This window comes from Vanessa cardui, chromosome 25 (genome assembly GCF_905220365.1).
Source record: "Vanessa cardui chromosome 25, ilVanCard2.1, whole genome shotgun sequence".
NCBI lineage: Eukaryota > Metazoa > Arthropoda > Insecta > Lepidoptera > Nymphalidae > Vanessa > Vanessa cardui.
Genome location: NC_061147.1, coordinates 7428412 through 7444378, shown reverse-complemented (window position 1 = coordinate 7444378; position 15967 = coordinate 7428412). Strand labels below are relative to the sequence as shown.

The 15967-nt window shown below is 31.7% G+C and overlaps 1 protein-coding gene across 5 annotated transcripts in view; it reads right to left on the bottom strand.

Annotated features, from left to right (window-relative positions):
• Positions 1-15522, bottom strand: part of LOC124540443 (zinc finger protein rotund-like) — a 199131-nt gene extending 183609 nt beyond the window's left edge. For all 5 annotated transcript variants that reach the window (XM_047118010.1, XM_047118013.1, XM_047118014.1 and 2 more), the window contains exons 1-2: positions 15291-15522; positions 576-1126 (exon numbers count right to left, since the gene is read on the bottom strand). In XM_047118010.1, coding sequence (XP_046973966.1) covers positions 576-752 — 177 coding nt within the window. In that variant the 5' untranslated portion in view covers positions 753-1126; positions 15291-15522. The remainder of the gene's footprint in view (positions 1-575; positions 1127-15290) is intronic.
• Positions 15523-15967: the final 445 nt, after the last annotated feature.

The window sequence follows — 15967 nt, the reverse complement described above, 5'->3', positions numbered from 1 at the left end:
GAAAATTAGAAGTAACGACGGTACCAACACTCAGACCCAAGACAACATAGAAAACAAATGATAATCTACATCGACTCGCCTGGGAATCGAACCCAGGACCTCGGAGTGGTCACAAACCGGTGTAAACACCACTCGACCACGGAGGTCGTCTAGTAGGTCTATTTTTTTACATCTGTTTAGGAGGAACAGGATTGTAACAAGTGTCAAATCACTTAGCATAGGACTTTCGTTTTTTTTTTAATGGCGTATGTTGGCGCACGTATGGGTGACTTGATGGTAAGTAGTTAACAACGCCCTTACCTATGGGCGTTGTTGACTGTTGGCACTGTAAGAAATATTAACCATTCCTTACGCCAATGCGCCATCAACCTTGGGAACTAAGACGTATCCTTGAGCCTGTAATTACACTGGCTCACTCACCTGGGTGGGTGATATCTACCCATGCTCCGTACCCTATCCTAAAGCCCTACCTCCAAGTTAATACAATGATCCTGAAGTGTTAAGTATATCAATTATTACAATGTTACTTACTGTACACACTTAACTGTATTAATTATAAAATGATCTGGACTAACCTTAATCGGTGGAGCGTAATCGACCGCCATCATGCAGTCACTGTTCACCCCCGCCTCGGTCTTTATCATGGGCGCGCCGTGGTACAGTTGCCCCATCTGGTGGTGGTGCATACCACCCTCCCCGCGGCTGTACCACGTGGTGTACATCCCGCAGCTCTGTTCGCAACAGTCACTCATAAATACCGCATTTTATCACAAACACTTGAAAACACTTCAATCTTGCTTCACTTTTATACTATCATGTCACTTTTATGTTATAAATAAATTATTATTTTATTTAAGTTCAAGTCATTGTTGTTGTATTCACTTAGCACAGTTCACTTATCCAATAACATTTATGACAGAAACACTTCATCAATTATTAATAATATAATAATAATATTAAATAATATGTTTATACAAAATCACCGTTCAATTGATTTGAATCCATTTAAATTATTATTATAATTAATTGATATAATATTGCACTAAGTACATCTTATGACGGGTACAATTTTTTTTACTATTAATTTTATAGCAACGCATTCGTCCGAGTTTATTCTTTCCAGCATCTGAAACAATAAATACATAATATTATAATCAACATACCTATGTAACAAGTATTTGTCATATATCAATATAAAACTTTGAAGTGTGTTCATAATACTTCGATTAAAAGTCTTGACAGATTTTGATGTAATAATTTTTCATATAAGACTTTTCGTAGCTATATTTGGATTATTTAACTAATTTTTAATTTTAAACCTCCGAGAGCTCTCATGATCTTTATTATCATAATTACATTACATACTTATATAATTGTATTTAACTAATATGATTGTATTTTTCAAATGTTGAAAAAGAGTGACTACTGAGTTTCTTGCCGGTTCTTCTCGGTAGAATCTATTTTCCGAACCGGTGGTAGCTTCACTTAATTGTTAATTGACGATTCGAAAGTGCTTGTAAAGGCCCACTTGAATAAAGTTTATTTTGATTTTTTGATTGATTGTTTTATAAGGCTAAGCAAATATATATACCTAAATAAAATTTTCATTTTAACTTTTTCATTTGTATTTATTTTTTTTATCAATTTATTTATAAGAAGTGCATATATAATAAACACATAAATTTGTTTAGGTATAAAAATGATAAATTCGATAAGAAAAATATTATGCCTTGAAATATTATACTAATACTATAAAGAGGTACCTATAATTTGTTTGTTTGTATGAAGGGGGTTGTCTCCGGAAGTTATCATCTTATTCTAAAATAAACTGATGATCGAAATTTATATTATTCCTATAGAAGAAAAAATTATATGTATGTCAAATTGGACTTGAAAATTCCACCAATCCGAATTGGAACAGCGTGGTATATGTTCCAAAAACATTCTCTTCAAAGAGAGAAGAGAGAGCCCGGAAGTGGGATACTTAAAGGCTCTTAATGTCTGTCAATTTATTTTCTATAATAATTATTTGCTCCCGTGGAAAGTCGGGTCGGATTGATAGTCAATTTTAATAAACAGCACGAGTACGAATCTATAATGCGATGTGTATGTATATCCTATCTACCCCCCTGATAGATACATATCTTTAGCAAGCGTTCATAACTGCATTCATATAGTTGATGAAGTTTTAAGAAATATTATCTATTCCTTACATCGTCAATGTGCCACCAACCTTGGGAACTAAGATGTTATGTCCCTTATATATGCCTGTAATTACACTGGCTCACTCACCCTTTAAACCGGAACACAACAATACTGAGTGCTGTTATTTAGCGGTATAATATCTGATGAGTGGGTGGTACCTACCCAGACGGGCTTGCACGAAGCCCTACCGCCAAGTATTAGAAATTCTTTAGAAAAGTAGGCATTCAAAATTAATTGCCATGTAAACACATATATATGTATATATATATTCTATACTAGTTCATAGTATCTACATTAATGTATAAAAGTAATAGATTAAAATATTAAATAAACTATTTTTCTATTATGGAATAATAATCATTTGTGGCAGAGTATCATTAGACACGTGCTGGTTGAAAATTAAAAAAAAAAAAACTATTGAAAAAGTGTTATTCGATATCTGTGTTGTAGACCGCCAAGATATGATATAAGGATAGAACATAAAATGTCGGGGCGATAACTTAATCATACCCGGAAAAGTCGTCCAAACATAATTTAATTTAAACACAGTTTTAAGGCTATCTTTACAGAAATTAACCTGATCTTTAAGAACACCATGCACAACGGAGGTACATTGATAAGCCATTATGAACTTTAATACCAGAGCTTAAGAACGTTAATTGCGTATTTAATAAGGATTTCCGTAGTTAGCGGTCATAGAATTGCAAATGGTCTTACTAAACCTCACCATATAGAGGCTTGTTATCGCATCCTCTAGGGGTCAATAACCGACAAGCCACGCCCCTGGACACGCCCCTGCGCCCCGCCCATTGAAATTTTGGCAGATCTCTCTCATGCATAATAATCGTCATATTCGTTAATACCTACCGTTTAAAAACGTTTTAAGCGAAATTTGTCTGATAATAATAATACTTTAAAATTTAAAAAAGGAATGTATGAAGATGCTACTTCTTACATATAAAGATTCCACTATTTATATTGTTCTTAAATTGTTTTTATATCAAGATAGATCGAACTAAAACAAACAAGCTGATTATTTTTATCTTAGTGTGTGTATTTCATGGACAAGAGTTGGCCTATTTTTTCAGATATATAAATAATCAAAATACTTAATATTATAATATTGTTATATACAAGTTATACAACCGATATCATCTGTGCGACTTCATAGATAAATACATTACTGAATGTCCTGTAAAGTTTCATTAAAAATGGTTATCCTTCACAATCATATGTAAAATTTCGGGAAATTCTAATTCGTGGTCTACGTACCATACAGCTGAATTGACTAATATTTGAAGTTGCAGTGTTTACTTATACTCATGCTTAGGACCAATTTAAAAAAGGAACAGAGTTTAGTTGTATATATACTAAACATAAAGTACATTGTAGAGCATATATGTGTAAAGAATCGTGATAATAAAACGCGTGAAATTGAATCATATGATAAAGACGATGAAGCTATCTATCTTCTCGCTAGAAGCTGCTTTCCGAAACGGTGGTAGTATTTGATTATTGACGATTCAAAAACGCTTCATTGTGAAGTTTACTTCAATAAAATTGATTTGATTTGATTTGATTTGATTTGAAGATAGCTGCAGACGCAATATAAAGTGATGTTTAGATTTTAGTTCAATAAATAATAAATTTCATTTCAAATTTTAACTAGGTGGTAGGGCTTTGTGCAAGCCCGTCTGGGTAGATACCACCCGCTCATCAGTTATTCTACCGCCAAATAACAGTACTCAGTATTGTTGTGTTCCGGTTTGAAGAGCGAGTGAGCCAGTGTAACTACAGGCACAAGGGACATGACATCTTAGTTCCCAAGGTTGGTGGCACATTGACGATGTAAGAAATAGTTAATATTTCGTACAGCGTCATTGTCCATGGATGATGGTGACCACTTACCATCAGGTGGCCCATATGCTCGTCCGCCAACCTATACCATAAAAAAAATAGCGAACCGCCTTCTTCACCTTCAGCATAAATAGGGACAGACAGCGGTAAGTGACTTTGTTTTACACTATATAATGATAATCGAACGCGATGTATGTATATTTGTCTTATTTTTTAAATAAGACACTTTGAATATTTTACATATAATACTATATATATATATTATATATTAATATATATTATAATCTCTGACGCAAACCGTACACGTGTAAAACATTTACGATTTATAATTAATAACAATAAGGTTGAAAGATTGATTGAAACCGTTGATAGCATCAAATGCCGAGTATTAGACTTTTACCTAAGTCTATCTACCGGGTACTAAAATTTTCCTTTTTGTCTGCTGGAATAGGCTATTTGACAATGCGAAAAATAAAGTGTCAATTATATTATATAAGTACTTCTATAAAATACTACGTAATCTATTCAAAAATTCATAAATAAAAATGCATTTTTTAAACGTTTGTCACGTGACACAAAACGCTCCTGATTGGCCGGGCTTATGATGAAGTCTATTAATTAATATATCACGGTGGAATATTTTACCATAATTTTACGATGTTCTTATTCTTGATCTGTAAGAAGTTTGGTCCAAGGTGGTCAAGACAATGACGCTGTAAGAAATATTAACTCTTCCTTACATCGTCAATGTGCCACCAACCTTGGGAACTAAAATGTTATGTCCCTTGTTAGCTAGTTATACTGTCTCACTCACCCTTCAAACCGGAACACAACAATACTACTCAGTATTGTTGTGTTCCGGTTTGAAGGTAGGTATTTGGTGGTAGAATAACTGTTGAGTGGGTGGTACCTACCCAGTCGGGCTTACACAAAGCTCTACCACCAGTAAAATATTTTTTAAGAACAGTTTGCTTTTTTTGTGTTTCATCCTTATATTGAATCTCATAGATCCTTCAATCGATAAGTTAATATTTTTCTATGTCATAAAAGCATTTAATATATCCCTAAAATGCATATAAAATCATATTATGTTGTAGAGTTCGTTTTAATGAACAGTATCAATCAGTCTGATGGAAAATTTATCATTACATTACAGATAGAATATATTTTGAAAGTTTATATAGTAATGTTGGCAATTAAGAAACGCTTAAGTAAAATTTTGTTCTTATGATAAATGAGATTTTCTGTAACAACTTTAAAACTCATTTTCCAAAAGCGCCATATGGCGCTTACGCTTTTTTCCCTTTCTGATATGATTTGAGTATGTACGTAAAATAGTTTCCAATTTTCAACAAGCTTTCGTCTCAATTTGTAATTATTTATTTATAATTAATTTTAATGACTTTTTTTAATTTTAATTTAATAAAACTTAATCGATCTGAATACTATATTTTTTATCTGTTATGCTTAATTAATTATGAATTAACTGTATTAATTCTGTTAAAAAAACATGAATATTTAAATGAACGGTAAAACGGTTATAAGTTAAACGTAATTATTATTCGAAATAAAAACAGTCAAATTTAACGCTTCATGAAATGTTATTCGATTATAGTTATTATAGAATATGTCACACGCTATTAATTGAAGAATGGCGTCCATTAAAAAGAGAGACACATACATATATGTATAGAAATAAACAAGGACAAAACATTTCGTTTCCTTTTCATCCTCGTAGTCAATAGATTTCCTTTTGTTATTTGCTTGTTATTAGGGCTTATGCTTGAATCTAACTTTTTGCATTATTGTTAATCTTTTAAAAGCAGCAGAATTATCTAAGTAATCACACATCATAACTCACTCCCGAAATGTTGACAGCTGATTTACAGTGTCAAAATTTGCTAATTATTAGCACTATCGCGCACTGGTAACTTTTGTCACGGTGACTGTTTCGTAACTCTTGTAAAAACCGTGAATATGTACAGATGCAGACACAAATGTCACCAAATTGTCACGTCGTAAAGTGCGCGCACCTCCATACATATTCGTCGACTCGACAAGAGTGACGAAAGAGTCACCGTGACAAAACTTAGCAGTGCGCGCTAGTTCTTACAATCAACGTCGCATATCACAATCTGACTTATCACATTCGTCTTCTGAGGTGAGATACGAGTTTCTTGTTACAGAATAGTCCTACAGTTAAAAGACGTTACGATCGAATTACTAACACAGAAGCAACACCAGCTTTATCAATTGTTATGTCTTTTAAAACCTATCATTAAAAATTGTTTGATAAATATTTAAGGTAAATTCAAACTCTATCATCTTTATTCAATACTAGTAGTCGCCCGAGGTTGCGTTCACATTATAGGTTGTTGGTTGACATGTATTACGCAAAAAAGTAGCTTATGTTTTTCTTTGGAGTTCAAGTTTGCTTCATACCAAATTTCATCAAATTCCGTTCAGCGGTTTGATTGTGAAGGAGCGACATACAGACAGAGTTACTTTCACATTTATAATATTAATAATATAGATAGCTAGTCAAAGTCAAAATGTTTTTTGTTTAATTAAATCTGGAAGTGATACATTTGTTTATTGATTGTCAAAAATCTACCACTGGTTCGGAAATTGACACCTCGGGTCTGAGAAGAACGGACGAACGAAACTCAGTGGGATATTTCTTTAAGTGAATTGCTTTCAAGGTCCAAAAGTAAATAATATGACTTGAAATTTGTATAAGCTGCGAAATCGTTGCGGAATAATGTCTTAGATTAGTTTTACTTTACTTTATAAATTCTGAGAGAAAATAAATAAATACAACATGGATCCAGTCTAAATTTATATTATTCATTAAAAGAGTACTTTTTAGAAAGAAACGCCTGGTGTTAGGGTCGGGTTCCATCATAGGACACTAATTACTGTAAATTGCATATTTACATCAGCATTGTAAATTTGTTTATTTAAAAAGAGCAACTATGCGAGCAACTATGCCGATTCAAAAACGCTTCATTGTGAAGTTTACTTGAATAAAATTGATTTGATTTGATTTTAAATAAAAGAGGAGTATGGTACCCTTATCGCTACATAGATTTAATATAGTGATAGACTTTTTTTGTTAAACTTTGAACATTTATTCTTGCCTTCGAACATTTAATATTATTGTCTTACTTTAGCAGAATATAGATTTATTGAATTTCTTTAATAACTTTGTTTGACGTCTAAAAAAACAGTTCGGGCCGAGATGTTACCCAACGAATCTATTCTTTTCTCGAGTACAGGGCACAGGGAAAGGGAATCACGCGGCGTATTTATCGATGAAATCAACGATGTATTTCCACCTTTTAATAAAATATCATAAATATCGTAAGCTGATATAGCTTAAGACATTTGAAGGCGAAGGTATTGAAAAAGATTCTAAGTACCCTGAATATCCCAAGAAGGACACCGTGGAGATACAGACCGACCGTCGGGGTGACACGCTAAGGGATCCCATGTTATTCCACTGGATATATCACGATGGTATCACTTGTGTGGGTATTCAAATGTGAATACTACATTACGAAGTTTAGCTAAATGTTTTGGGAAGCAGAAATAGAAATAAACATAGCCTATCCAGCCTCAACAAATTTTAAATTTTCCCTATTTCTGTTTTTTTCTAACATATAATTTTTCTATGAAATATATCACATACTCACGTGCTACTCAATAATAGTAGATTATTCTCAATCAATGATTCAACATTGAATTTATCAAGATTTTGATTTATGTGCTGATAAGACTTTGACACATACTGCATTTTCAAGTGCTTGGTTTGTGTTAATAATTCAAAGGAAGAAGGGAAATAACCTCAGCAATGGGAAATTTACATATATCATCATCACTATCCTGCTCTTTTCCCAATTTCATTTGGGGTCGGCGCAGCATGTCTTCTCCTTCCATACTTCTCTGTCAGACGTCATCTCACAAGTAACTTTCTTTCTAACCATATCGTCTTACACAATCCATCCATCGTTTTCTTGGTCTATTTATAATTATAATTGGGAAATTTACATATATATAAGATATTATATTTAAGTAAATAGTATACAATACGGTGAGGAAACGTACAGATAAAGAAAAAAAACATTACATACATTCATACACTAAGACATTATTTGTTTCAGTTTCATTATATGTATCATTTCATATAAAAACATCGCCGAAATTATAAATCGTTGATAATTAAAACAGACAATTGCGCGAATATTCCAATTAGTCGGTACTTAGCCGCGCAATAAATAATAAAAATTAAACGAAACAACTCACCATAAATACATGCCGCGAGAAAAATATTACGTTTGACGGAGTAATATATTTCAATTGATGATTTTATGATTTATAAGCTATTTATATTGTTTTATAAACAATATCTTCATACTTAGACAAATATTATAGAACGTGTTAAAATAAATTATCTTTTACTAATTTTTTTTAACCCCAAAAAGGGGTGGATTACTAAAGATACATTAATAATACACCTCCACACCATGTATAGAACATACATTATGAATTTCAATTCAACTTAAAAAAATAGAACTTTCATACAGTTTCCAACCCCGTTTTAACCCTTATGGGGAAGTTTCGTAAAATTGTTAGCAGATTTACACCCCATAAGGAACCTTCCTGTCAAAATTCACGTTTCTGACATTTTATGATGAATTGAAGTGGTATTTCTCTTTTATATATACCTCCAGTCAGGTAATATTATATACATAAAATTAATTGTAGTTGTATTTTATATGTAGTTTTAACTACTGATTTTCTTGGCGGTTCGATCGGTAAAATCTATATTCCGAATTGAAAAATCAACTTAATATAGTTTTCAAAATTACTTGTAAAAGTTCATTTGAATAAAGTATATTTTGATTTTGATAAAAAAAAGGAATTTAAATTCAAATAAGGGGCACTATTCTTTTTCTGTCAAAGAACCGGCGAATGAAACTCAGCGAAAATTTTATTTAAAAATAGAATGTTTAATGGTAATTTTAATTTTATTCGATATATTCTACCGCTAAACAACAGTACGCAATATTGCTGTGTTCCGATTTGAAGGCCAGTAACTACAGGCACAAGGGACATAACATCTAAGTTCCCAAGGTTGGTGGCGCATTGACGATGTAAGGAATAGTTAATATTTCTTACAGCGTCATTGTCTATGGGTGATGAGATCATGGTGACTACTTACCGTCAGGTGGACTACAAGCTCGTCCGCCAAACTATTTCAAAAAAAAAAATACATTCGATCATTTCATTCTCTAAATATACGAATACGCATACTATATTTATTTTACTAGTATATAGGTTATTATAGTAATAATTTGCTAAAACATACAGTTTCATCTATCAACGTTTTTTAAAATTTTAATATTGAAATTCTTACCTTCCATAAAATGTATTAGTAAATGCATATCGAGTCGTCTGTTTCCAAGTAAGACATTTAATGTTGTTATTCAAAATCTTCGTAATAATAACTTAAGTAACACAATACCATTGTTCAAAAAAAATCTATATTAATACTATAAAAGTCAATGTAACTCTGTCTGTCTCTGCTCTTTCAATCAAACCGCTGAACCGAATTTGATGACATTTGTTATGAAGCAAACTTCGACTCCAAGAAAGGACATAGGCTACTTTTGTCCTGACACGTGACAACCAATACCTAATAATAAATAAAACCGCAGGCACAGTTTGTGCAAAGTCTGTGCAAATGAAATCATAGGTATTGCTCGCTTGAGTATAGCAATTAAGCTGATTAAAACGCTTCGATAAACAATTTAAAAATAGAACATTCGCGTTTACATGTAAGTGTATTTTTTTTTAAATTTGAATATCGAATGTTAATTCTTGCATATCTGTGACATGAAATCTTGGATTTTGACTAGATAATTGTACATAATGCTTATTAACACGCTGGATAATTTATCTGTGAAAGAACTAGATAGCGCTTTTTTGCTTACCCCCGATATAAACGAATCAGTGTATAATGTAGATGTTCACGTCTTTGCATTGTCATAAAAAAAAACAAAAAGAATAGATTAAAAATAAAAGTCATTCCAAATTTAAAATTCGCGTTAAAAATTACATCCAATATAAATACTTTCATAATACAATCACGTCCAATATTATCGCTTTTAAATTTTAATTTTCATTACTGTATCAATTAAAAATATCATTAAAATACTTAAAAATCTAAACTCCATGAAATGTTGTTCGACATTATTTTATTATAGGAAATGCCGAACACGCTGTATAACATAAAGTCATAAAAATAATTGAACTAATAAGGGGCTTAGTGCAACAGATACTTAGTGACAATGTTGCTTAAACGTTTTACCAGCTGCAGTATCCAATAAACACACTTACAATTTCACTCTTGATATAAAACCTCCTTTATTACGCTATTTAGATCCTTAAATATTATTATTAGTAGAAACATTGTCGCTTAATACTCTTTAGCATTTCACAATCGTCCTGCGTAATCTTGCGTCCCTATGTGTGCTTAGATCTTTAAAATTAAGCAACGGATTTTGATTCGTTTATTTTTCAAAGATAGAGTGATTTGAGTGGATGGTTTTTGTATATAATATATGGAAAATGTAGTAAAGAAACGCTGACAATTTTAGAAGTTTCTAATGTGATTTAATTACTAAACATATTCTATAGAAGATTTAGTATCGTGCGAAGCCGGGCGGGCCGCTAATAATATTGTATGTATATCGTATAAGTTGAGTGCAATTATGTAATACACTAAACTTTGTGTTGCTGTGTGTCGACAAAAAAATTTAGTGAGCCAGTGTAATTACATATATCATATTGGTTATTACGGTGATACATTGACGGTTGTGTTATTATGTGTTTAATTATTTCTGTAAATGTAATTCTAACTACTAACAGAGCTTTCTAATGAAAAGTCAACGCTGTGATAATCCCACTGCTGGTCTAAACATTCGCTAATAGTGCATCCGCATAATTATATTACTTAAAAAATTAATAGTCGATTTTAAACTGTAATCGTCGGTTAAATTTTATTTATAAAGTTTCCTAAGTGTAGTCATTTTGGTTCTGGATTTGAATACGGATGTAAAGTATTGTACCGGTTTAGGATAGGTATATCGATTGTTTTTGTATCCGTAAAAGTGTCTGAATCTGAATCCGTAAAAAATCTGTTTCGGATAGTTTCAGTTTCTATAATATATAGATTATTTGGAAATTTTAAACTGAAAAAAGTACATTTTCATTTTTAGATTATTGAGCTTTAATTCTTAGTATTAAGTATAATCAATTAAAAAATGGTCTTAAAAAATCTATAAGACTATTTAAAATTAATAATATCTTTTTTGGATTCGATTTCAGTTAAAGATAGAATTTTATATCGGGTTTGTTAGTTTTGTTCACGGTTATAGAGCTTCTAAACATCCCAGGTTAATTAAAATGGACCGCACTTATTTATAATTAAAAAATTATAATAATGTAGAATTCGACTTCGGTTTTAGATAGGATATACGATTGTTTTTACGGCTATGGAGCTAAAAAACATGCCAGGTTAATATAATTCGGACCGTACCGATTCTTTATTTATTTGCTAATAACGATATTTTTTAATTATATAATATAATCATCTTTGGGTTATCTTATATCCTAGCTATATCTTTAAACACATGTTTATAAATAAATATGTTGCATACTTAATAATAGCCTGAAGCGTTTACTCACAAGTAACAGCCTATAATCGGTTGGGCTATAAGGTTATACTAATATTTGTAATGTTACATTCAAATTAAAAATACACTTTCATTATCGAAGTAACTGCGACTTAAAGTGTTTCCTCATTAATACAAACTTTTTCATGGTTAATCCCATGGTTTATGCATTCATTAACCACAATGGCGTTTTTGTTGTTTAAATAGCGCTTAATTGATTCGATAAATTAATACTTTGTACAAATATTATACTAATTCGTATGTCATGTTTTTGTAGTATCATTAAAATGCAACCTACCTTTTAAATAGTATTAAATATTAACTAAAAAAAAATGAGGCGAAAAACTATTGTATTCCGTCAAAATGGTAAAATTGGAAAATGGGGTGTATTTATTTAACATTAAACTTAATTTCCAAATAGCAACATTTTGACGCTTATGCCGTTCTTCCTTTTCAACGATATTACCTTTAATTTTTGTCAATAAATTAACTATCGCAATAAAGACTCGCGCTTAAACAAAAGAATTCTTTAAGAAATATTAGGTTTTAATAAATATTGTTTTCATTACTTGAACAGTGTTTTGTCTTGCTCATTCAAAGGGTTAATCATTGAAGAAAGAAAGAGAGAAATCCTCTATTCAAGTGGACTCATATACTGCTGCGTTAAATTAAGTACAAACTAACACCAATATATCATTTTGATATTACTGTAGTCGTAATACTGATTGTAATGGCAAAAATGTAAATAGTTGCTCCTATTCGCCATTTTAATTACTATAAAAATAATCATTTATCCTGCATGAAATAGAACTATTCAGGGTAACTGATTTTATATATTATTATTTAATAACCAAGCGTTAATAAGGGGTTAAATATTAATCAACAAAAAGAAAGCTCAGAAAAATTTAAAATAGCAGTCATTTTTTTAAAACAGATTTAGAAAGATAGAAAGATAACTAGTAGGATTGGTAATAAAGCTAGTTTGGACTAAGTTCAGAGACCATAATAGATATAAAACGGACTCACAGCTTATAGATATACTGAAATAAAAATGAGGTATAATTATTTTAGTTATTAATCTTGTTGAGTTTATTTCGTCAATTCTGCTCAGAACTGAAGAACAACTGACATTGAGGAATGATTTTGATAATTCCACCTATTGGAACAGTCGATAGGTTGATAGAAGAATCGATAGCCGTTGGGCTGAAACGGTTCTAGTGTGGACACCGCGAACTGGCAAATGTATTGTCGGACACCCTGTGTTAAGGTGGAGCAATAATGTATGGAAGGTGGCTGATAGATAGTCAATGAAAAGAGCTTAAGATGGGCTCAATGCGCGCCTTGGGAAAGGCCTATGTCCACCAGTGGACTGATACAGGCTGATTATAATCATAGAAACCATAAATTTCGATTTAGATACCACTCCTTGGTATTACTTTGTTTCACTTGTTTGATTCGTTTTATCTTCTAACTGATATTTAAGTAATATTGAAAAGTAATAATTCGCTTTGCAATATTTCGTTACCTAATATTATGTAACGTGTAATAACTTGGATAAGTAGATCTAATCGAAAAGATCATAACTCCGCACTAAGAACACGATCCTGATACGTCAGAATGACTTTTTGACGTATAAGACTTTACTTTTAAAGGTCTGGAGGCCCCCGGGCCACAAAGCAGTGGGGGCCCTAGACAAACAGAAGCGTGAACAACCTAATAATTATATTATCATGAATTAATTACTTTTTAATTTCAATCAGTAAGCTATGATTTATTTACTTGTATCGGTAACTTTTAAAATATTAAATAATAACATTATTATAATTTGACTATATCTCGGTATTTGTTAACTTGCTGAAAACTGTGGCCCCTACTAATGTGGAGGCCCCAGGGCAGTTGCCCCGGTTGCCCTCCCCTAAATACGGCCCTGCTTTGACTATAATTAATATAACATTTTAAGTAAACAAGCATCATAATAGCGTATCAACATTAGTCGGTTACTTACATTTTAAGAGCGAGGTACCAAGTTCCTATATTAGTACTGATATTGAATCGGTCATACCTACGTTCGATTATTAAAATATTTATTTCTAACCAGTGATAAATATTTGAAATTCAATAGTGTTGCTATATTAAATAAATATTTTGACTTGGAATTGTATAAAACATTGTATGTATGTGCAGATATAAATTATTTTCATACACTTACTCTATGAAATTAATAAAGGGATTATCGTATTGAAAATACATACAGATATCAATATCCATTATGATATACTTTACAATATTTTTTAAGTAATTAATAAACAGACATTTTTTTTAAATTATTATTTGAAAGATATATTTTAGATAAACATCTACTTTTGAGCTTTCAATAGAGTGACGCTCTTTTACATATGTATGTGTGCAATAATTATTACCTAATCAATGATAGATATATACCTTTATTATTATTTTATTTATACTCAGCTGTGCTTGTATTATTTGTAATTAGCTATTCGGCTATTTAAACATAGACAATTATTGTCTTCTGCTTTTAATTAATCAATTGAATTAATTTACTCTTTAAATTACTTTCTTCTAAATAGTCCTATTTGTTTAACCTACCAGTGGAAAATTTAATTTACGGAATTTTATTAAACTCAAAACTCAAACTCAAATTTATATATTCAATATGGAAGCATTACACTTACTAATAGTCAAATTTAATACCACTGGTTCGAAAATACCACCTGAGATGAACCGGCGAAAGAAACTCAGCAGCTCATTTTGTCAAATTAATTAAACACATAATAACTAGGCGACGATCGTTTCATCCCCAAGGTGTGATATCAATCATAAACTCACTAATTGTATAACCTTTCGCACACAAGCGTTCCTTAACATTTTTTTCTTAATTTGGCAACAGAACCATTTTGAAAGCTTTCTGGGATATTAAAAATTAACCTATTACAATAATATAAGTTTAACTTTAAGTAATGTTACTTATAACAAAAAAAAAACTGATATTTATATGTCAAACTTGACGTTTTACAAAATTATGGTGTCACAAATGTCATTACAATTAAATATATAGGCTTAAAATGTGAGTTATATTCAATTAAATGATTATTATTATTATTAATAGCTATATGTACTAGAATAAGATTGGCATACTATTCAGTTTCCGATTGTTCAGTCGAATCCACATTCCGAAACGGTTGTAGGTTCGATCTTTACTGACGCAAGGCTTCAAATTTCGATTTACTTAGAGCATACTTGAACTATCCTTTTATCAATTGAAATAGATTTAGATTGAGCTTATGTTTAACCGTATGCAACAGTAAATCTAGCGATGGTTAACTATGCGTTACTAATGTAGTCAAGGCTCCTAAACAAGTATATAATACAATCTAAAATATCCTTAGATGAATATCTAAACTCGTACACGCACAAACGACATCTAGAGTCGACTTACGATTCATTACCGTATCGATTATCGATAATTACCTTCACAATACAAAACAACACGGACACTACACGCACATCACTAAAAAACACCAGTCAAAAAAAGGCTAGTGCGAGCAAGATAGAAGCACTCGCGTCACTATTACATGTCATTACTATAGTTGATAGCGTTATCGGCGACCAAAAAACCACATGAAAAAGCGCCGGTTAATTTTTTTGCGACGTTTTTTTGTCGCCCGATGTTTTCTAGAGGCGACGGATCCGCGCGATGTCTTTACGACAACTAAAAACTGTGCGCTGAAAACGCGTAGGCGTTGTGCATCTGTGCGAGAGAGAGATATGGTTATGTTGGCGTGCGAGCGAGACGGGGCACGATGACGTGGGCGTGGTCGCGGGGGTGTGGCCTAAGTTTGCATAAGGCTTTATTCGTTGCGTCGTACGTGAGGCGATATTTTATGCGGATCGTTTTTTGCGGCGGGTGCATTGTCTTTAGTTTTTTCAAAGGGTCCATACGTTTGTGTGGATCTGTACTGTTTGAATTTAGAACGAAATGTATCAATTTTATTGGAATGCTATGTGCTAAAATCGTATTGTTGTGTTCGCGTTCGGTTGGTAACATAAAAATAAATCTAAAATTTTCTTGTTTTTGGAAATTATCAAAGTCGTATACGGTTTTTTCTTCAATAGCTACCTAACCACAGACTCGCTTTAGATACTGA